Consider the following 20,482-nt stretch of genomic DNA (forward strand, 5'->3'; position numbering starts at 1 on the left):
GCAAGTACCCCTCCGGCTCCTGTCCCTGCCTCCCGTCTGCCCCAGAACCACCCCATGTCACCGGTCCATGTCACCAGGGCGGCCCAAGTCTCGGCATAGTCAGGGTGCATTGGTTGAGCTGACCCACTTGGAGCGTGTTACTGCAGCCGGCCTCATCTTCAGGATTGCCAGAGAGGAGTGTGAGATGCCACGTAAGAGCTTGGTCACCTGCCAGATGCCATCCGATGTTTTGGGCACGGTGCTGTGGCGTGCGCGGGCCTGTGACTCTCGCACCCTCTCTCGCCCGGACCCCTCCGTGTGTTAGCCGCCTTCTGAAAAGGAAGTGTGCGCGTGTCATTCAGGTAGCGGCTGTCTTCGTGTGGTTTCTGAGGTTAGATTCTGAAAAGCCAGCATTTTTCTTCTGAGTAGCCCCTGAAACGAAAGCAGCTCATCCACTTTTAGAGAGGAAAAAGAAACCTTCTGTGGTTCAGGCAGAGCTCTGGCCTGTTGACCGGGTTTAACGAAGGCACACCCGAGCATCTGGGCAGCCGGTGAGTGAAGGGAGGGGGGCGGCGGCCTGGGTCTGTCCCGGGAGTGAACTGCGTATGCACCCACACCCACCACCACACACACACCTCAGGCCGCTCTCGCTCTGCCTGCAGGCCTACCGCGAGCACCTAGAAGGGCAGAAGCACAAAAAGAAAGAGGCGGCCCAGAAGACAGGCACCCAGGTCAGCGGCGGCCCGGGCGGGGTGCCGGCGCGTCTGGGCTGTGGCCTCTGTGCCGTGTGGTGCCCGGGGCCGGACGCCTACGCTGCTCACATCCGGGGCGCCAGGCACCAGAAGGTAGGAGCCCTCCTGGGCCCCCGGCATCGAGGTGGCCGCCGCCGACAAGGAAGCTCTTCTGTGGGGCCCATGCTGTTGCATTCCTCAGAATATTACAGAAGTCTCACCCGCCCCCTGGGCCAAGGCGTGGAGCCGGGGGCGGGGGGGGGGGGGGGGGGGGGGGGGGGGGGGGGGGGGGGGGGGGGGCTTGTTCCCAGACCGCAGGGGAAACCTTAGGTATTTACGCGTTTATAGAAACAAGAGTTTGTTGATGAGGTCAAGTTGCACGGTCCATTTGGGGTTCTGCTTTTTAAAAATGAAGCAGATCCAATTCGGTTAATACAATTCAAACAGTAAGGTTTCATGTCAATTTTGATAGCAGTGTTTTAATTGATAGGGAATGATTTAACATCCATGCTTTTAATATTGATTGTTGATAGCAATCAACATTTTCCTGTGGCCTTAAAAGTGCCTGTATTATGTCAGCTCATGGAGAAACTTGACGGGATCTCCCACCCGAGAGAAGGTAGGGAGACCCCCACCTCTCTCCCTGGGGCCTGCCCTTGCTGTGCTCCAGAGGGAGCTTTGTGGAAAGCAGCAACCCTTCCCAAATGGTACTGATAACCTGCAAGATAATGCTCTCTTGGGGGGTGTGTGCGCTGCAGGCAGGAAGAGTGCCTGGCAGGACACCAGCTTCTCCCCATGTAGTCACCGGCAGGACAGTTAGGAAGGCCCCTGTCTCTTGGCCCCACACAGAACCTCCTCCCGGTGCCCAAGCCCACCTCCCTCCTGCCCCCAGGCCTTTGCTCCTCCCTTCCCCAGGGCTGGCCCTCCTCCAGCTCCCCACTGTGGAGTTGGGCCACCCTGAGATCACCTGCCTGAGGACCTGTCTTCTCCCCTCCTTCGGCCCAGTCGGGGCAGGCTCTCGAAAGCTTGAGCAAATCCACAAAACCCACAAAGGCGAAAGCAAACACGTGGAGGAGGGGAAGCGAGCAGGTGGAGGAGAAGTGGGAAAAGGGGATGCACAGGCCTGGCCATGCAGGGGTGCAGGCAGGAGAGCTGGGACCCAGGAGGAGTGGGCCGTTCTGGGGGCCCGGGAGAACCTGCAATGAGCTCTGGGTGGAGGCAGGTCTGAGCTGTGAGTGTCAGAGACTTGGAGCCTGAGAACAGGTCTGAGGTGGTTGTCCGGGAAGATGCTGCGGGCGGTGGGACCTTCTAGTAAGTGCACTGAATGGGGCTTGGAAGCAGGAAGGATCTTCTAGAGGGATAGTGATGCCTGAGAGCCAAAGGCCTGCCGCTGGGGCCTGGGATGGGACCGACACCCTCCCTCCCACAGGTTGCCAGCCCCCTCCACCCACCACGTGCTCTTCCTGCCTCTTGAGGAAGTCTGATCGGGCTCAGTGGTGGCCCTGACAGGGGGCCTGGGTCTGTTCCAGGTCTTGAAGCTGCACACTAAGTTGGGGAAGCCCATCCCTATCACTGAACCAGTGCTGGGGGACTCCAGCTCGGCCCAGGCCACCTGCACCAGCAAGCCGGCCCCCCTCGCCACAGAGAGTCCCCCCATGGCCTCTGCTAAGCCCACAGCCCCTGCTGGCCCCGGCATGTGCGCCCTGAGCAAGCCAGCGCTGGCCAGGAGACCAGTGGCTTTGAAGGCCAGGAGTGTGGGTACGTGTCACAGCCCCACGCCCGTGCTCTGACTCATTCCTCATGCTGGGATTCCAAAGAAGCACTTGCGGGCATGTGTCAGAGCCATCACCTCTCTCTAGAGGGGCAGAACCCTGGGTGGAGGGTGGGGATGGTGAGGGGCGCGCCTGCTCTCCCGCTTTCTGGCCACCTCGGGCCACACCCTTGGGAAGCGTGGGCAGAGCCCGTAGTCCGGTGGCAGCATGATTCACGCCCCACTGCTCAGGGTGAACGGAGTGGGCTCCGAGTTACGTGGGTCTCAGGAAATTGAGGGGGGCTCCTCGGCCCCCCACCTGCGGCCCCACCTGCCCTGTGCGTGGCCTGCCTGGTGGCGCGGACTGAGTGGCTAGGGTCCGTGGGAGACACTCCGCTGACTGCTTTGCGGCATTCCTGATTTGCCCTCCAAACGCTTTTCTGGAAAGTAGGTTCTGTCGTAATCCCCGTTTGCAGAGGGACAGCCAGAGGTGAGGCAAGGTCACGTACCTGGCCCGGGGCCACCTCATACATAGTGGAGGTGGGATTCAGACCCAGGGCCGTCCCACAGGCTCTGCTCTCCGCCGCTGAGCGTTGCCCAGGAGGGGCAGGAGGATTTATTTTGAGCCTCAGCAGCACTGTGTTTTGAATCACCACGTGATACTGAACTTCAAACCAGAGAACAGTGTGGTAACAGAGACCCGTCTCCCCTCTGGTGCCCAGTGAATTTGCTGAAGGGGGCTAGCTTGACCATGACCCCGGGTCCACCTGGAAGGAACTCCCATCTTCAGCTACCTAGGGGCTACAGAGTGGCGCGGCCACGGGCTCCTCCACGAGGGGCCTGCCACCCGGGCCTCCCCGTGGACATGTTCAGGTGGGCACCAAATGCTACTTGGGCCTCGTGCTCTCAGCTGTGACCCAAGCTGGCACAAAAGGGGTCTTTCAGGACTGGGAATCCGACTGACTGATGTCACAAGGGGGGGGGGGGCTGAATGCACAGCGGGAGACCTTGGTTTGCATCGCATTCCACACTTGACGCAGGCGGACTGGAAGCCGGCCCTGGTTTCCGGCTGGAGCAGGTCATGAGCAGCCCAGCTTTTCCTTCCAGGGCCTTCTAAGCTTCAGGCGGCCAGCAGCAGGGCCCCAGAGGGCAAACGGGCACACCCCGCCCCAGATGGGCCTAGAGATCCGCCCGCCCAAGGAGGCTCCGCAGAAGCTTCTGGAAGCTGTGATGCGCAGCCAGTGGGCCTAGACTACGTGGAAGAGGTAACTGCCAGTCAGCTGCCGTGCCCTGGGCCATCGGCGTGAACCCTGCTCCCCCTCTAGGCGGTGGTGAAGGACTCCAGCAGGGCTCAGGCTTCAAGACTGCCCCCCGGTTCTCCATCTGAGATGTACACACCTGTCCGCAGGCAGTCCACAGTGAGCCACAACATCTTGTGGGACTCACTGGAAGGTCCAGGCACCAGGTTTCAGATCTCAGAAGGAAGGCCTGAGACAGACAGAGTCACTGGATCCTTGGGCATCAGGAGCCGGTGTGCAGCGACCTCCGTGGCCACTGCCCCTATGCCCGGAGCCTGCAAGGCCTGCCTGGAACCAGATTTGGAAGCCGCCTCCCCGGGCCGCTTCCCTAGTTCCCAGGTTCCCCCTCAGGGGCTGAAAGGAAGTGTGAGCATTGGCGTGTTTTCTGGTTTTGTCCCGTGAAGAATCGCCACCCCAGATCGGAGTCCTGCCTAGGCAGCCCTGGCATTTCAGAGTTGAGGAGACGATCAGGTGCATAAAAGCGTCAGGAAGCACAGCAGGGCCTGTGATGGGTGGAACTCAGGATGGAACAGAGGCAGGGGCTCTGCAGGACAGGCCACGGGTGTCTGCGCCCGGGGTGGGGAGGGGTGGGGGGCAGGGCAGTGCACAGGAGGGTGCGTTGGTGACACACCAGCTCCCCCGAAGCCCGCTTGGCAGGCCGGACGCCTGCACGCAGGCCTCCAGGGAAGGCTTGGTGCCCCCGAGGGGAGGAGGGTGCCCCTGCCCAGGGGCCAGACGCACCGCGTGGGTAGCGGCCGGCTCAGCGGGGCGCTGTGTCTCAGGTGCGCAACGGGGAAGGCAAGGTGGTCCGGTTCCAGTGCAGCCTGTGCGAGTGCAGTTTCGGCGACACCACGGCCAGGGACACGCACGTGCGGGGGCGGCGGCACCGGCTGCAGTACAAGGTGTGCAGGGCTGGGCGGGGGGGCGGACCGGCCTGGCTTCTTGCACCCCCCCCGTGCCCCTGACCGGAGCTCCAGGCCCCGTGGGCCTTCCCCCACATTCGTGCTACCTGGAGCCTTCAGGAGACCCAGCAGCAGCTGTGTTTCCCATGGCGTCTCGGCTCTGGACCCACTTGTTGCTGGAGGGGTCCCCGAGCACACGGAACAGGCTCACAGATGCAGCTGAGACGGGGCGCGGGGCCAAGGGCGGGGGAGCCTGGGGGCTGGGAGGTCGTGACCCAGGGGCTGCTGCTGCAGTGGGGGCGCTGGGCTGTCCAGGCTGAGCGTCCCCCGGGAGCCGGACCTCCAAGAAGTGGGTGCTGAGGCCTCCAGCACCAGCAGAGCCTTTGTCGGGGCGCACCAGTACCGCCCAGGGGGATGGCCCATGGGCCCTTCTGCCCTGTGGGCTCCACCAGAGGAGAGGCTGTCAGCTGCCTTCCCCAGGCCTCCCCTCATAGGTTTGCGGGGCAGTGGGCGTGTCATCACGCGTGCACACTCCCCTTTTTAGCTGCTCCATTGAGGTGTCATTCACCCGCCACACAGTTCACCCACATAAAGGGTACAGTTTCATGGCTTTTACTACTGTGGATTCACAGAGCTGTGACCCTTATCTCTCTAGTTCCAGAACATTTCATCTCCCCAAATGAAGCCCCATCCCCATTACCAGTCACCCCCACATACTGCCCACGAGTCCCCTTCCCGTCCATGGATGAGCCTGTTCTGGATGTTTCACATAAATGGAGTCACACCCCGTGTTGCCTTCTGTGTCTGGTTCCCTCCCCGAGTGTCGTGGGCTCGGGGTCCATCCCTGGGGCAGCGTGTGTGGGTGCCTGGCTCCTGCTCATGGCCGAGGGACGCTCCCGTGCATGGGGGACACATTGTGTGTATCGGTCCGTCCGTCTGTGGACATGTGGGCCATTGCCAGCAGTGAATGGTCCCTAGGCAGCACTGTGCCTTGTGAACGATGAAGGAAGCACCATAAGCTACGTTCAGCGAGAGAATCTGCAGTGCTATTGAAAATGCAGACTGCTGGATTTCATGCAAATGGTGTCTCCCCTGAGTTAGCTTGCTTAGAAATACGCACTTGGCGTTGGCTCTGCCGCGACCCATCCGTGGTTAGCGAGGGTGTCTCATGGTGGGGCCGAATTTCCTTCTTCCCTGGCTTCGCACACGTCGCGGCCATGCTCCCCGTGGAAGCTCCCTGTTTTGTGGTGCCCGGGTCCCGAGTGTTAGGACTCTGGGGGATGGAGCCCTGACTGTTGAGTCAGCCTGCAGAAGGCTATGACTGGGGGGGCTCCTGGGGCTCCTGGCACTTGTCGAAATGAAGGTCTCCCATCTCACAGCCCTTCCTACCGTTTCCAGAAAAAGGTGGACCCTGACCTCCCGTTTGCGGGGAAGCCCAGCCACAGAGCTCGGAAGCTGCTGGAGGCCAGGCTGAGGAAGCAGAGGCAGCTGACCAGGAAGTGGCTCGAGGAGATGCGGCGCTGGTACATGGGGTCCCTGCTGGGGTCCCTGCCAGGCCGCCCTCACCCCCCCAAACACCCTCTGCTTGCTTTCAGCCGCAAGGACCCAGGGGCTCACCCCTGCGATGTGGGCATGGGACCCTGCCCTTGGGGGAGACGGTCACGCTCAGGACCTGTGTGTCACATAACACAAACGCAGGACGGCACAGCCCCCGCAACCACGGGCAGGCGCTCTGGGCCCCCGTTCACAGGGATGCCCTGGTCTCCTTGCACCCTGACTCCAGTGTTCCCTTGACCCCTGGTGTCCCTTCACCTCCTGTGTGTCCTTGACGTGTGTCTTCTCACCCCAGTGTCCCCTGACGTCCTGTGTCTGTCTGACCCCAGTGTCCCCTGACCACCCACACATCTGTCATGCCCTCTTCCACCCTCTGGAGCAATTTGAAAGCGTTTTCTGACATGGTGTCTGATTGATGGAAGATCCGGGCAGTGTCTTGAGCTGGGGAACAAAGTCCAGGACAGACCCAGGGCTGTAGCTGCCCCCTCCTTCCCCACCTGTTGCCCTTGGCCTCTGTCCTCCCGGCCCGCCTCGCCTCAGTCTCCCTGGCCCATGGCGGTCATTGGTGCAGGACCCGTGTCATGGGCTCTGGGGGCCCTGTCAGGCAGCGGCACCTCTCCCTGGTGGTCCTGGAGCCCCAGCCTTGCTCAGCCCCAGGACGAGGCGTGCTTCCGATGCCACAGCCCAGGGGTCCCACAGCTGCTTAGAGGAGCCTGTTTCCCTGGTTCCCTGCAGGCGCGAGCAGCTGTGCAGGAGGCGACTGGAGGAGGGGCCCCAGGCCCCGGATGAGCACTCCGGACCCTCGCCACCCGACCAGCACTCTCCTTCCCTCATCAGCAGGCCGGGGGCGCCTGCCGGCTCACCTGTGGTGAGTGGTGGCCTTGTCTTTGTGCCAAAATGCCTCCCTCGGTGGAGGCCCTGCAGGCGGGTGAGCTTTTCAAGCCCTCGCTAGGAAGACCTGAATCCTCCAGGAGCGAGGAACACAACTTTGAACCAAGACCCCCGAGAGGTGCCCAGGGTTGGGAGCTGGCAGGTCCTGCGGGCCATAGCCCAGCCCCGACACTGGTCACCAACAGGAACCCTGGGCCGGGGCCCCACTTGCCTGTGGAGCCCTCAGCGTCCATCCGGGCAGGCCCGGCCCGGGGTTGGGTGGGAGCCTTCCATTCCCACCTTGCTGAGGGGAAGAGCCGCACTGAGTTGGCTGAGAAGCCTCTGGCTCAGAAACGTAAGGACATCACCAAAGGGGAGCCCACGGACCCCACGCGGTCACACATTCTCGCTGGTTCACTGCCCCATGGATCCCCATTCTTCTTTCGCCTGGCTCTCTGCTGTCCCTTGCCTGTCACTCCCAAAGCCAGCCTGACTCCGGGGCTCCCCGGGGCCCCCTGCTGCACGCGCTGGGCCTCAGCGGGGCTGACACTCACCCGGCCCCCTGCCCGCCGGGCGCCCGGGGCCCTTCAGCCTGGCCTTTGCCGGCAGTGTGCGCGGCGGCCGGAGTCCAGTGACGACCGGCATGTCTTGTGGAAGCACACCACCGTCTACCCCACGGAGGTGGAGCTCCTGGCCGTGCAGAAGGCCGTGTCCCACTCGGAGCGCGCCCTCAAGCTGGTGTCCGACACGCTGGCCGAGGAGAACTCCGGAAGCCCAGAGCACGCGGGCAGTGAGCACAGGTAGTGGGGGTCACTCTGTTCCCAAGGCCTGGGCTGACTAAGCGTGGCAGGGAGCCCCCCCGCCCCGGGTGGAGGGTCGGGGTTCTGGACAGGACGTGGCTTGCAGGAGGGCAGAGGCGCCTCACCTCAATTGGCTTTGAGCTCTTCGAGGTCTCTGGGGCTTTCCAGCCCGCCATAGAACATTCCCCAAGTTGACATTTCCTATCGAAGGTGCATCTGGGAATGTCCTTTACGAAGGGTGAACTATTCTGTTTCTCGTCTGTGAAATGGAGCTTAAGGGTGATCCAGACCTGTCCCCTTCCTCCGGGGGCAGCGAGTGCCCCTCTGAGCAGGAGATGCCACCAAGTGCCTGCGTGAGTCAGTGTTCCAGTCGCCGTGACTGTCGGGGTGGGGAGGCCCCCCACTTGTGACCGGGAGGAAGTCGCCTTTTCCAAGCCCTTTCTCTCTGGGTGGCTGCTTCGTCTCCTTGTTGAGGGGTTTGTATGATGCTAAAATACACAGTGGCGCTTACCATCTCAGCCACGTTCGCGCGGACGGTCCAGGGGCACGGAGGATGCGTGCGGGGGTGCGCCCATCACCACCGTCTGCCTCCAGGGCTCTTTCACCCCCTGATGCGGAGATCTGTCCTGTTAAGTCACCCGCGCCCCTGCCCCGACCCTGGCACCCACCACTGTGCTTCCTGCCCCCGCGGCTCAACCGTCCCAGACACGGCACGCACGCGCAGGAGGGGTCCTGCCGTGTCCACCCGTTTGCATCCGGCTGGTACCCCTCAGTAGCCTTTTGTTACCGCCGCGTCTGCGCCCTGGGGGAGCGCGTGTGTGCCCCTCGCGAGTGAGCTCCAGGGAGTCATCGTGTCCCCTGGGCTCAAACCTGTGGCCTCCCCTAGGAGAGTGCCCCTCCTCCACCCACGTGTGGTAGGGAAGCAGGGGTGCGCCCAGCTGCCCCTGGCACCCTTGCACAAGACGGCAGAGTCCCATTCCAGCTTGTCGCAGGTGTCGTGTGAGCACGCCCGTGGCGCTCAGCTCAGCGCCTGCAGATTCGCGTGACCCCCCGACGGCGGGTCAGCCTCCACGTGGTGCGTCTGGGAGCCGCCCCTTCACAGCCCCGCGCTCCACCTCCCCTAAACCGTGCAACCGCCGTGGGCTCAGAAAACAAAACTGACCTCGTTCTTTAAGCTTTCACATGACGTTTACATTAAATCACGTGTGAGGTCCTTTATTTTTCAAAAACACGGAAATGCATTTTTTACAGAGCATCATAGTGAACCGTCATGCACTCAGTTGTGGCAAAGAGCGTGTTGGCGTCGGGGGTTTTCACTTACCGTGGAGGTTCTCTCCCACACGAGTTGACGGGACAGTGAAGCCCCAGTGAGCGCCCGGTGCGGGTCCCTGGATTGTGGTCCCCTGTCCTACATGATCTCTTAGAAGGGAGCTGTCCGGGAGGCCAGGAGCCAGCCCTGAACAGCGAGGGCTCCTGTTTTGACTTCACAAAACCGCAATGCTGTTATACTTCGACAGCATCAGATAAGCAGGGTCCACAGAGATCAGACTGTGGGCTTAGGGCTGTTTGGTTTTACAGTGGGTGTGAATTGGGATCCAGATTGATTGATGAGCCTCTGAGTCTCTTTGCAGCACCCCCCCACACACACACCCCTGCCCCCTGTGCTGTGCCCTCCCTGGTCCTCCGCCGAGTCCAGCCATCTCCCGTCTGCATGTTGCTGGTGGCCCCTGGCCCAGTCCTCTCGGGCAGCGCTAGGCTCCGGTGCACATGTTTCAGAAACCAACAAGAAACACATAAATGGGGGCGCCTGGGTGGCTCAGTTGGTTAAGTGTCTTGAGTCTCTATCTCAGGGTCGTGAGTTCAAACCCCACGTTGGGCTCTTCGCTGGGCGTGGAGCCTACCTAAAAAGAAATACATAAATGAATTTTTAAAAACCAGGGCCCCTCCTATCCCGAGGAGTGTCACAAAGCAAGTGGCAGCGGCTCCTGGAGTGGAGGGGGGACTTGGTGAGCGTGTCCAGGCAGAGGGCCCGGCGAGGGAAGCGGCCTCGTGGGTCTGGAGCACAGGGACCAAGGGAGGCTGCGGGTCGGGCTGGGAGAAGCTGGGGTGTCCCCCACCTCCCCACCTGCAGAGGGGCAGCACCGGGAGGGGACATGTCGAGGCAGAGGCAGTCAAGCTGGCCTGGGCTTCAGAGGGGTGAGCGAGCAGGGACCCGAGTCAGGATGCTGTGGGGCGGGGCACCCCCGGGCTCAGGACGTGGGCCGGAGGGGAGAGGGCAGGTTCCCAGCAAAGCACCTGCACGGGCCTCCCAGCCAAGGAGCTGAGGTGGGGGGCACAGTGACCCCAGAGACACTTGGGAGGGACACAGAGCCCAGGGCCCCTGCGGGTGGATCCAGCTGGCTGAGGACCAGGGGCCACGGGGATGGCCGTTGGTGGCCTTCCTCAGAATGCATATTATCAGGAAGGAGTAACCGCCCGCCCTTACTGAGCACACAGCTTGGCGGGTTTGTTCCCAGGGGCGCGTGCCCATTTCACAGATGGGGAAGCTGAGGCGGAGGCCCGGCAAGGAGCTGGGAGCGCAGGAGCCGGGGACCCTGGTGGCGACCCCTTCTCTTGACCCCCTTCCCCTGCGGGTCTCACACATTTGCGGGCTTGTCTTCACAGCGGCGGCCTGTCCTCAGCTCGGATCCTGAAGGGCGTGATGCGGGTCGGCCTCCTGGCGAAGGGCCTGCTCCTGCGGGGAGACAGGACCGTGCAGCTGGCCCTGCTCTGCTCGCAAAAGCCCACGCGCGCCCTCCTGCGGAGAGTCTCCGAGCAGCTGCCCCAGCAGCTCCCGGTAAGCGCCGTGGCCCCCGCGTGCGGCCCCCAGACGGGATGGCTTTGTTCCCACGCGGTTGTAAGAAACAAGAGACGTGGCTGTTGGACCCAGACCAGGTTGTTTTTATAATAAAAGTTGATGAGAGGGGGAACTTCGGGGTTCCTTTATAAAGTGAATTTAGGGTAAAACTCAGAAATGACATTAAGCGTCCCGTCACTACGGATGCCGACGTGCCAGCCGTTACAGGGGTGAGTGGAACCGAGCACTGCACGCGGCCCTTGGTGGTGGGGAGTCGAGAGCGGCCCTGTGCAAACCCGTGTGGGGACAGCGGGAGGCTGCCTGGGCCCCTCTCTGGACTGTCCTGGGACGTTCTCCCCAGAGACCGTGATTGGGGGGGGGGGGCCGGGGACCCCGGGTTAGAAAAGTCCGACCCTGGGGTGGAGGGGTCTCTTTCCTGGTGAGTCTGTCTCTGCTCCCAGGAGAATCCAGCACTGGGGGCCACGCAGACCCAGGCCCACCCTCCGGGGCCCCCCACTCTGGTCACGAGCAAGCAGAAGAGCAAGTGGATGTCCAGTGTGCTGTTTGTGAGGCAATGAAAGTCAGAGGCCAAGGAGGGGCACCAGCAGGGAGGGGGGAGGTGTGCGTCCCCACAGGGGAGGCCCTGAAAGATGGGGGAGCAGTGTTCCACATAGAAGGACCTGCACCTGCAGCGACAGAGCGGCAGGAGGCCCGGGGGAGGCACATGGGGGCCTGAATCACACCAGGCCTGAAGGCCATACAAGCAGGTAGGCCTGCGTTCTCAGGGAAGTGGGAAGACAGGAGGGTTTTGAGCAGAGGAGTGACAACCCCGCTTGGCTGATTTACATACTCATTTCTGTGGCTCAGTCGGTTAAGCCTCAAACTCTTGATATAGGCTCAGGCCGTGATCTTGGGGTCTGGGGATCAAGCCCCATGACAGGCTCTGTGCTCAGTGGGCAGTCTGCTTGAGGTTCTCTCTCCCCCTCTCCCTCCTCCTCTGCTCCTCCCCCCCCCACTCTCACAGATGAACACACACGCTCTTTCTCTCTCAGATAAATAAACCTTTAAATAAATCAATAAATACCTGTTTCCTTCACGCCCGTGACACAGTGGTTTCCTGCCAGCTATTGCAGGGGTTCAGGCATGGCTCAGACGCAGGCTCACGAAGACAGCCCAGGCTGTGGGTGAGCGGGTAGTGCACCCCACGCCCTGGACAGGACTGGGTAGCGGGCAGGAGGAAGGTGTGTTTCAGGCATCAGTCATGCATGCAGGTGGTGTCAGAGGGGCTGGATGCCGGGTGCTGGGTGCACATCTCTGTGCTGCAGGCCCCAGGCACCCTGAGGTGGGCCTGGGCCTCTCCGGTCCCCACACAAAGATGTGAAGCAGCATGAAGTCCAGGGAGGTGAGGGGGGAGCATTTGAACCCCCGTGCCGGCCAGGTGGGGAAAGACAGCTTAGCCGAGGCAGAGAGCATTTCTAGGGGTGCAGAGACAGCTGCCTGAAGCTCCACGCAGCTTGGGGGCGCCCTGGCCAGGCGTCTCAGAGACTTCAAAACAAGGTGAGGGACGCCGTAAGGCCTCTACTGGGCAGTGGGCACTGCACCAAACCCACATTCGTTCTGAAGTCTCCCCGGAGGGCCTGCCTGTGAGGGTGACCCACTCAGGGTACCCCCCAGGGAGGGGTGGGGGCCGTCCCTGGGCCCCTGTGGCAGGCAAGGGGTGGTGACCAGCGCAGAGGGGGCCTGGGTCTTGTCTGGAACCTGAACACCGAGTGGGTTCTCCCTCTTCTCTCCTGGTGTGCCCAAACCGTGGCGTGTTCACGACCTGCTAAAGGATCTTGCTGTTTTTCAATTAGTAGTGCCCCTTGGGTCCAATTTCATGTGCATATTTAAGGAACGTCATTGTGTTGTGTGGCTGATGAGCATTTCATTGCTGTTCGTCCATAACTTGAGGGGCCCTTCCGTGTAGTTGGACGTTCAGGTCATTTCCAGCGAGAAGGTAACCTCGTACGCACGTAAGAGTTTATCCCAGGGGCAGAATTGCTGGCCAAATACGTGAGACCAGATGCTTCTGGTAAATGTTGCCAGGTCAGCCTCCCCCAGAAGTTTATAGATGCCCGGGTTTGCCAGCCCAGCTGCGCCTCACACTTCTTGAGGTCTGTGCTCCCAGGTGATGATGGTACCTCATCATAGTTTTAATTTGCTGCTTTCTTACCACGGGAGTAACCTGTGTCGTTGCGTAAAGAGAGTCATTTGTTTCTTTTCTGCAAGCTACCTGTTATGTCACTCACCAGTTTGTTTTTTTAATTGGATTGCTGGTCTTGTTGTTGAGCTGTGGGCATTCTTTACATATGAAGGCACCTATGTGCCGGGTCTGTTACCCATACGCACTGCTACGTAGGTGTGCTCCCGCAGGCTGGGGGCTGCGTCTCCGTCCCTTGGCGGTTCCAGACGCCCAGCACGGGGCTCGGCACTCGGCCACATCCTGGCTTGTTTACCCGTGCTTCTCAGCTAGGGTGACACGGACTCGTGTTGCATTTGCACCTCATAGATGGTGACAGAAGACAAGTACGAGGTCTCCTCTGACTCCGAAGACATCATCATCATTTCCTCCTGTGAGGAGCCCAGGATGAGGGTCACTGTGTCCCTCACCTCGCCCCTGATGCGGGAGGACCCTTCCATGGACCAAGGTGCGGCCAGACCCTTCTCTCCCGCCCCACGCCCCACGCCCCCTGGTGGCTGAGGGCAGCATCTGCCCGTGTACTGGGTGGGGCGGGGCGGGGTCGGGGCCACGGCCGACGGCCTTCTGGCGCTCGGTCAGCCCTGGGTGCCACCGCCAGAGAAGAGCTGGGCGTCGGGGTGGCTGCCAACAGAGTCCAGGCTGTGGTGCGCTCCGGGGCACCCACCTCGGGGCAAGCAGCATCGTCACCCTCCCCTCGCCTCCGGGCAAGCATAGGCTCCTGCTCTCCACCCAGGGAGACCAGCTGGGCCGGGTCCCTGGGGCTCGGTTGATTCCGTGTGTCTGTGTAGCCGGGGCCGCAGCCGACTCCGCGGGTCGCGAAGCCTCTCGTGATACGTGGGGGCTCAGGGGTCTTGAGGCAGGTTGGCATCGCCGGGGCGAGTGGGCAGAGTGCTGGGCCAGGCCCGCGGGCAGCGAGGGCCTCGAGTCACGGCCACGTGGTGAAGGCCAGCTTCCAGGAACGCACCACGGGCCTCCGGGAGCCACAGAACCTCCCGGAACAGCCCCTGTGACTGTCCTCCAAACTCCAGTCATTCTCGAACCCCCATCACGATTGTTTTGTCATAGCGGAGGGCCACCGTCTAACGCTCTTCTTTAAATCAGTTCGTTTTTGTCACTTAAGTTTTTAAAGAGTGGCACCCTTGAACTGTTGGTGGAAAACGTTACCAGTTGTCATGGGCATCTAAAAAAATAAACACGGGAGATAAAACAACATCATTAAATTCTAGCTGAAGGCCCCGCTGGGCTTTGCTCAGACACACCAACAAGGGGCAGACTGGGCACGTGGGAAAGTGTGAGCAGTCCGAGGCTGCTGGATGGGGCTGGCTGGAGGGAACCCCCGCTGTGTCCCTGTGTGGATGTCCAGGCCCCGGCTGGCTGTCACCGGAGGGGAGCTTCGAAAGCCCCTCCTCGCAGACACACCCTTGCCGGCTCATCTCAGCCTGGAGGAGGGGTTGGCCCGCAACCCACGTGTGGGGACACTATGCACAAGTGACACTCAGTTCCATCGCCTGCCCTCTGTGATCCGGGGCCTCCTGGAGCCAGGAGGGGAGTGTGAGGCAATAGTAAGAAGGCAGGAAAAGGCACCTGGGTCTCTCCCAGACGCGGGGCTTTCGCCGTCAATGAAGGCACCTGTTGGAATCTGACCCACTTTCTCTCTTGTGGTTGATGCACTTGTTAGTCTCTGGAAATGCGGCTCCATTTCCTGAACTGTAACTTGCTCACCACGGGACCGCAGAGGGAGAGGATTTGCAGAGAAGTGACTTCTCTGGTCCTTGCAGTGTCCTGGAGGAAAGACAGTCTGGAGCCCTGTACCTTCCAGAGCCCCGAGGGCCCGGGCCGCGTGGCCCCGGGAGGCGGGAGGAGGGGAAGGGGCTCTGTGCCCACACGCCCTTTCCTTCTAGAGGGAATGCAGGTGCCTCCGTCCGACCCAGGTGATGTCCTGAGCCCAGAGAAGTGCCTCCAGTCACTGGCTGCCCTCCGCCACGCCAAGTGGTTCCAGGTCAGGAGGCAGGGGTGCCGCACGGGTTGGCCCCTGTCTCGCCGCCAAGCATGAACCTGACACTCGTGTCAGGAACGTGAGCGGAGTGCTCGCTGCTCCGGGCATGGGGACGCCGTGGCCACGCAGCCACCTGACGGCGGGTACCAGGGGCTCCGTACTGGGCCAGTTCAGTTGGCCTGGGCCCCTTTGGGCAGGGGCTCCGCTCCCAGCTGCCATGCTTGAGGCCAGTCGGCCTGTGCCAGCCCCCGGAGTCCCTCCTGGGCCAGGCCCACGGCCCCGAGTGTCAGCCCTTGTGCCCCGGGCCTCGCGCACATGGCTCCCTGAGCTGACGGTGTACTTTTTCCCCCAAAGGCTCGAGCCAGCGGCCTGCAGCCGTGTGTGATTGTCCTCAGGGTCCTCCGTGACCTCTGCCAGCGTGTGCCCGCCTGGGGGGCCCTGCCACACTGGGTAAGGCAGCACCAGGTGGCCTCCACGCCCCCACAGGCCTCATTTTGTCTGAGACAGATGCCCCCCTTCCCAGTGCTGGGCTTTCCGAAAGGGGGCCCCCTTAAGCCTGAGCAGCCAGGAAAGGTAGATGCGGTGGGGGCATCTCAGGGGCCCCTTGGGGACCGGGAAGCGGCCTGCTGCAGAGCACAGCCTCATCTGACTGCCATCACGTGAAACCCACACCTCGCAGACAGAACCAGGGAGCACGCGAAGGCAGGGGCGCCCAGGACCCTGGCCTTGGGGCCGCCTGGCACGCCCCCTCCCTCTGGTGGGGAGAACCCCCATGGCTCTGACACCCCCCGGCAGTCAGCCCCGAAGCCCATCGGGGGAAAAGGGAGAAGACAGACGCAGGGGCACCCGTGCCCCCAAATCCCAGGTTGCCTACCCTCTCTGGGACAACCCCCCGACACCTTTCTCTGGGATCACGCCATGTCCGTGCACCTGTTGGCGGGTCTGAGTCTGTCCCTCTCTCCTTTACTTTGGGGGACGCTTGCTTTGTATGTCAGTTCTGTGGGCAGCACGTCTCCGCCACCAAAGCCGGGCTCTTAGACAAGCAGACCCTTCCCGCCCCGGCCCGGCCGCCCTGGGCCTTAGTCACAAGGGCCATCTCAAAACCAAGGGCTCTTGTGCCCCCCCATCCCAGTCTCCACTTCCTGCCCCGTGTCCAGCAGGAACACCGATCTTGACACGACCCCCTTGTAGACACGGGGTCCTCTCTGACGCTGAGAGGAGCTGTTTCCCTGTAAACCTCGAAGCACCCCCAAGATAGCATGCGTCCTGACCCCCCCAGGCAGGGTGGCTTCCTGGGGACGGGGGCATGCCAGAGCAGCCCCGTGGGTCATCGGGACCCCGGCTAAATGCACGAGGGTCACAGCAGCTCTTTTAACCCTCGGGACGCCGGCTCACAGTGTCGTCGTGCCCAGGGTTTGCCGATGAGGAACTGGGAGTCGTGAAGAGTGAAGAAACCTGCGCTCAGCCAGGCCCCCAGGGAGGCAGGAGGCGAGGCTCCAGGGATCCCCCTTCTCCGCAGAAATTCAAGGGTGGGCGGGCCTGAGGGAAGGAGCTCGGGGTCCCCTGGCGACCCCCCCAACCCCCGGCCTGGCATTGCGGCTCTCCCTCTAGTTCAGGCGGGAGGCAGGCCCACGTGCTCTCCCCCAAGGCACGGTGTCTCTCCTGTCCTCACCCGGCGCAGGCCATGGAGCTGCTGGTGGAGAAGGCTCTGAGCAGCGCGTCAGGGCCCCTCAGTCCTGGGGACGGCGTGAGGCGTGTCCTGGAGTGTGTGGCCTCGGGGACACTCCTGACAGGTCAGTCCCGCGGCCGGGGAGCCCAGATACCTGCAGCATGTGGCTTACACGCACTCGGGAGCACCATCAAGGCAGACGGGAGGACGTGCCCCAGAGGAGGCACGTGGACGCGCCTGCGGAGGAGAGCGGGGCGCGCAGGTCGGGGCAGGAGGGGCCCGCCCGGAGGCAGCACGGCCCTGGTTCTCTGGGGGGGGGGCCCACCCGCCCTTTCCGGAGAGCCCCCGGGAATCTTGCCAAAGGAAACAGCCGGCAACGCAGATAATGGGCTGTAGGCAGAGGTGTTCATGCGGCCTATTTTCCGCCCCCAAGGGGAGACCCCGCACCACCCCACGGTTGGGATGTCGGATGCAGAAATGGGGTTTCCTGGTTGCTCTAGTGACACAGGATGGTAGCAGGCTAAGAGCAGAAGCGATGCAGTGGGCCCGTCTGTGCGGTCACGTGGTGCGCGGGGGGCAGGGACGGACCCCGTGGGACCCGCCTGGGCCCCCACGTTGCCCCACGGCTGTGGCAGTCTCTCACTGGGGGGCTCTCTCCTTTGCCGCCCCCACCGCCCCTTGCCAAGATGGGCCTGGGCTCCAGGATCCCTGCGAGAGAGACCAGAGGGACGCCCTCGGGTCCCTGACCCCCCAGCAGCGCGAGGACATCACGGCCAGTGCCCAGGTAGGACAGCCAGGCCCTGTGGCTCCACAGGTGGGGAGCGGCCCCCCTCCCCCTCCCCTTCCCTTTGCAGAGATGGGCGGCCTGAGGGTGACAGGCCTGCCCCCGGGACCTTGCTGGCTGGAACTTTCCTGGGCGCCCCTAGGCCCCCCCACCCTGTGGTGTGAAAACACCCAGCCATGGCCTCCAGCCGCACGCACCCCAGCAGAGCCTCCGGCTGTGGTTTCCTTTCAGAGGGCAAGTTTACTTAGAAGACCTCCCAGCGGCCCAGAAACCACGTCGGGCCTGGCGCTTACGAATCGCCCCTAACAGGAAGCGCCAAGTTGCTCAGGATCAGACTCGAACAGGAGATGCGGGGTTTGGGGTTCCCGTAGAGAGGCCGGCAGGGGCTGATGCCCCGAGGGGCGTCCTGGCAGCGTCCTGCCACCCGCCGGCCCCAGCGAGCCCCCCACCCCTCTTTGCGCCTGAGTGTGCCCTGAGCTCCGAGTCGGGCTGCGGGCGCGGGGCGAGCCGGGGCGCCGCGCGGGGGGGCACTGACCCGCTGTCTGCCCCCAGCACGGCCTGCGCTTGTTGGCGTTCCGGCAGATCCACGCGATCCTGGGCATGGAGCCTCTGCCGCCCCCCAGAAGCAGGCCCGGGCCGCGCTTCCGCAAGAGGCTGCGGGAGGCGTGTGCGGCTCCGGAGGGCGACGTCCAGAGGAAGCAGGGCCGGCTGGGCGGAGAGGGTCCCGCGTGAGCAGCCTCACCCCTGCACGTGATTCCCTGGTTTCATCCCGACGACGTTGGACTGTCGTGTTCTCCTTTACAGGAAGGCTCCATGGGTTTCTTTAAAAACACTCGTGTTTAAATCCTCACGTTATCCCGGAGTGAGAGCTGCATGGGGCCACCCCCTCCCCACCCTGAGGCCCCCATGGCGGGGTAGAAGGTGCCGCACAGTGATGGTAAACCCTGGCGTTTCTCGCTAGCTTTGCATTCGCCCGTGGCCTACTAAGCGTCTGGGTTTCTGAGGCACTTCCTTTGGATGCCGCAGCTGTGCGTGGACTTGAAGCCCTGCCGACCGGCCCGTCTCGGCTGGGGAGGCAGGCCAGGGAGAGCTGGGGGGTGGGGGCAAGCCTGAAGGCACAGCCAGGCCAGGAGCGCCCCCTCCAGACCCCCAGCCTAGAGACACCCCCCCACCACCACCACCAGAGGTCTGCAGGCCTGAGCTGGGCGGTGTCTCTCCAGCCCATGTCCACCCTCAGGGAGGGTGGTAGGGCCGAGTGGTGGTGAGGATGCAGGCTGGGCGCTCCCCTCGCCCCCCAGAGAGGTCTGTGACCCACAGTCGGCCCTGATCCCATACCACTGAGTGCCTTCTAACGCTGCCGTCTGCCACTTCCCGTTCGGGCCTGGGCTTTGCCCTCGCTCCCACTTGGGTGCAGCCGACGCAGGCCCAGGGCCGGGCCTGGTGGGCATGGGGGCATCCCTGGCCCAGCCCCTGCCCTGATGCGACCTCCCTCTTTGCTGGGGCGTTTTGTCCAGCTGCCGGGTGGTCCTGAAGGAGAGAAGCCCATCTGTGGTCAGTCGGTCCCTTCAATTTCGTTTCTGTGTTTAGGGGACAGCTGGAGTGTGGCTTTGTGTCTCATGTCCTCCTAGAGCTAGCGGAGAGTTTGCAGGGGGCGGGGAGTGAATAAACCATGTCTTCTGGTGTGGACTGTGTGGTCTTTCCCTCAGGGCCCTCCCGCTACTCCCTCCGGGCTCCGAGCAAGGGGCGCCTGACCAGCCAGCATCTCTCTCTGGGACTCAGGCCGCGGGTGTGAACAGTGAGAACGTCTGAGGAGCTGGCGCGGCCCGGAGGCTGCACCCCGACATGTGGGTCCCTCGGGCGACCCCCACACCAGGGTGCCCTGGGGACCCTACCCGAGAAGCATTCATCCCACGTGCCCCACGGCTGCTCAAGGAACCCATCTTGGCCTGGTCCCAGAAATGAGCAGTGGGGCCATCAACGGGAAGGTCGGGGGCCCAGAGGGCTTCCTGGGGGAGGAGGCAGCCAAGCTGAGTTGGGGTAGGGGGGCTCTCCGCCTGCAGGTCCCCTACCTGGAGTTTTCCCGAATGCTCATTGCAGACCTCAGCGGGGAGAGCGAGGGTTCACGTGGGGAGACGTGGTCCCGGGCTGAGCTTCTGACAGCTTCAAGCGCCAGGGCATCCCCAGGCAGTGAGGATAGGGCATGGGTGGGGAGCAGGGGCAGGACGCATGGGTGGCCAGTGGGAGCGGCACATGTCAGAGCACAGGCACGCAGACCAGGGCAGGGAGACGCCAGGACCCCGCTTCTCAGAGCTGAGCCAGGGGACCGCCCGCCCCTTGGGCGGACGAAGCCGAGCCTCGTCCTAGCAGGCATATTATCTCCTGGAAACGGGAAGCAGCTGGCCCCTGCCTAACCACTGCTACTTCCCCGGGAGGGCAGGCCCCTCCCCTCTGCCTCTAGGGCCGCGGCCCCCCTGCCTCCTGCGGGCACCCTGACAACACCTAGGCGTCGGAGCCAGCCCCTCAGCTGGTCCTGGCTGCGGCCGCAGATGGGGCACAGGGGAGGGTGCCGATATTCTCCTGCTCCTGCTGCAGAGCTTCACCAACCCCCCTCCCTCTGCATCTGTCGGTGGCTCTGCCAGTCAACCAGCGCCCCAGGCTCACCCCCACCACCACTGGGGAGTCCTACTGGGTTCCTCTGTGCTCGAGTTCAAGCCATCAGGAAGTGCTGTCGGCCCCACTTCTGCCTGCCATCACAGTGGCCCATCTGCTGCTTCACTCCTCAAGCAGGAAGAGCTCAGAATAAAACTCCAAATACCAACAAAGCCCCACAAAAGCCCATCCCCCACCCTCTCCCTCCATAATGCCACTTCAGACCCACAAGCCTCTGCTGTCCTCAGACCTATTCTCGCCCCAGGGCCTTTGCACCTGCTGTTCCCACTACCTAGTAAGCTCTTCGCTGACCTATATGGCCAGCGACGCCTCCCTTCCCTCGGGTCTCAGCCCAGGTGTCACCTCCTCAAAGACTCCTTGACCACCTCACCCAGTCACATAACCATATTCATTTTCTGTACCCC

The 20,482-nt window shown here is 62.8% G+C and overlaps 1 protein-coding gene across 2 annotated transcripts in view; it reads left to right on the forward strand.

Annotated features, from left to right (window-relative positions):
• ZFR2 (zinc finger RNA binding protein 2) overlaps nt 1-19,098 on the forward strand; it is a 43,366-nt gene extending 24,268 nt beyond the window's left edge. For both annotated transcript variants that reach the window (XM_073887383.1, XM_073887382.1), the window contains exons 5-18: nt 642-824; nt 2,240-2,468; nt 3,568-3,725; nt 4,541-4,660; nt 6,059-6,183; nt 6,950-7,082; nt 7,694-7,884; nt 10,549-10,720; nt 13,269-13,407; nt 14,861-14,958; nt 15,310-15,405; nt 16,637-16,748; nt 17,311-17,408; nt 17,961-19,098. In XM_073887383.1, the coding sequence (XP_073743484.1) occupies nt 642-824; nt 2,240-2,468; nt 3,568-3,725; nt 4,541-4,660; nt 6,059-6,183; nt 6,950-7,082; nt 7,694-7,884; nt 10,549-10,720; nt 13,269-13,407; nt 14,861-14,958; nt 15,310-15,405; nt 16,637-16,748; nt 17,311-17,408; nt 17,961-18,140 (2,034 nt within the window). In that variant the 3' untranslated portion in view covers nt 18,141-19,098. The remainder of the gene's footprint in view (nt 1-641; nt 825-2,239; nt 2,469-3,567; nt 3,726-4,540; nt 4,661-6,058; nt 6,184-6,949; nt 7,083-7,693; nt 7,885-10,548; nt 10,721-13,268; nt 13,408-14,860; nt 14,959-15,309; nt 15,406-16,636; nt 16,749-17,310; nt 17,409-17,960) is intronic.
• The last annotated feature ends 1,384 nt before the right edge of the window (nt 19,099-20,482 follow it).

The sequence above is a fragment of the Callorhinus ursinus genome, unplaced genomic scaffold, assembly GCF_003265705.2.
Source record: "Callorhinus ursinus isolate GAN/ISIS: 27379988/994484 unplaced genomic scaffold, GSC_fseal_2.0 scaffold77, whole genome shotgun sequence".
In the NCBI taxonomy this organism is placed as follows: Eukaryota; Metazoa; Chordata; class Mammalia; order Carnivora; family Otariidae; genus Callorhinus; species Callorhinus ursinus.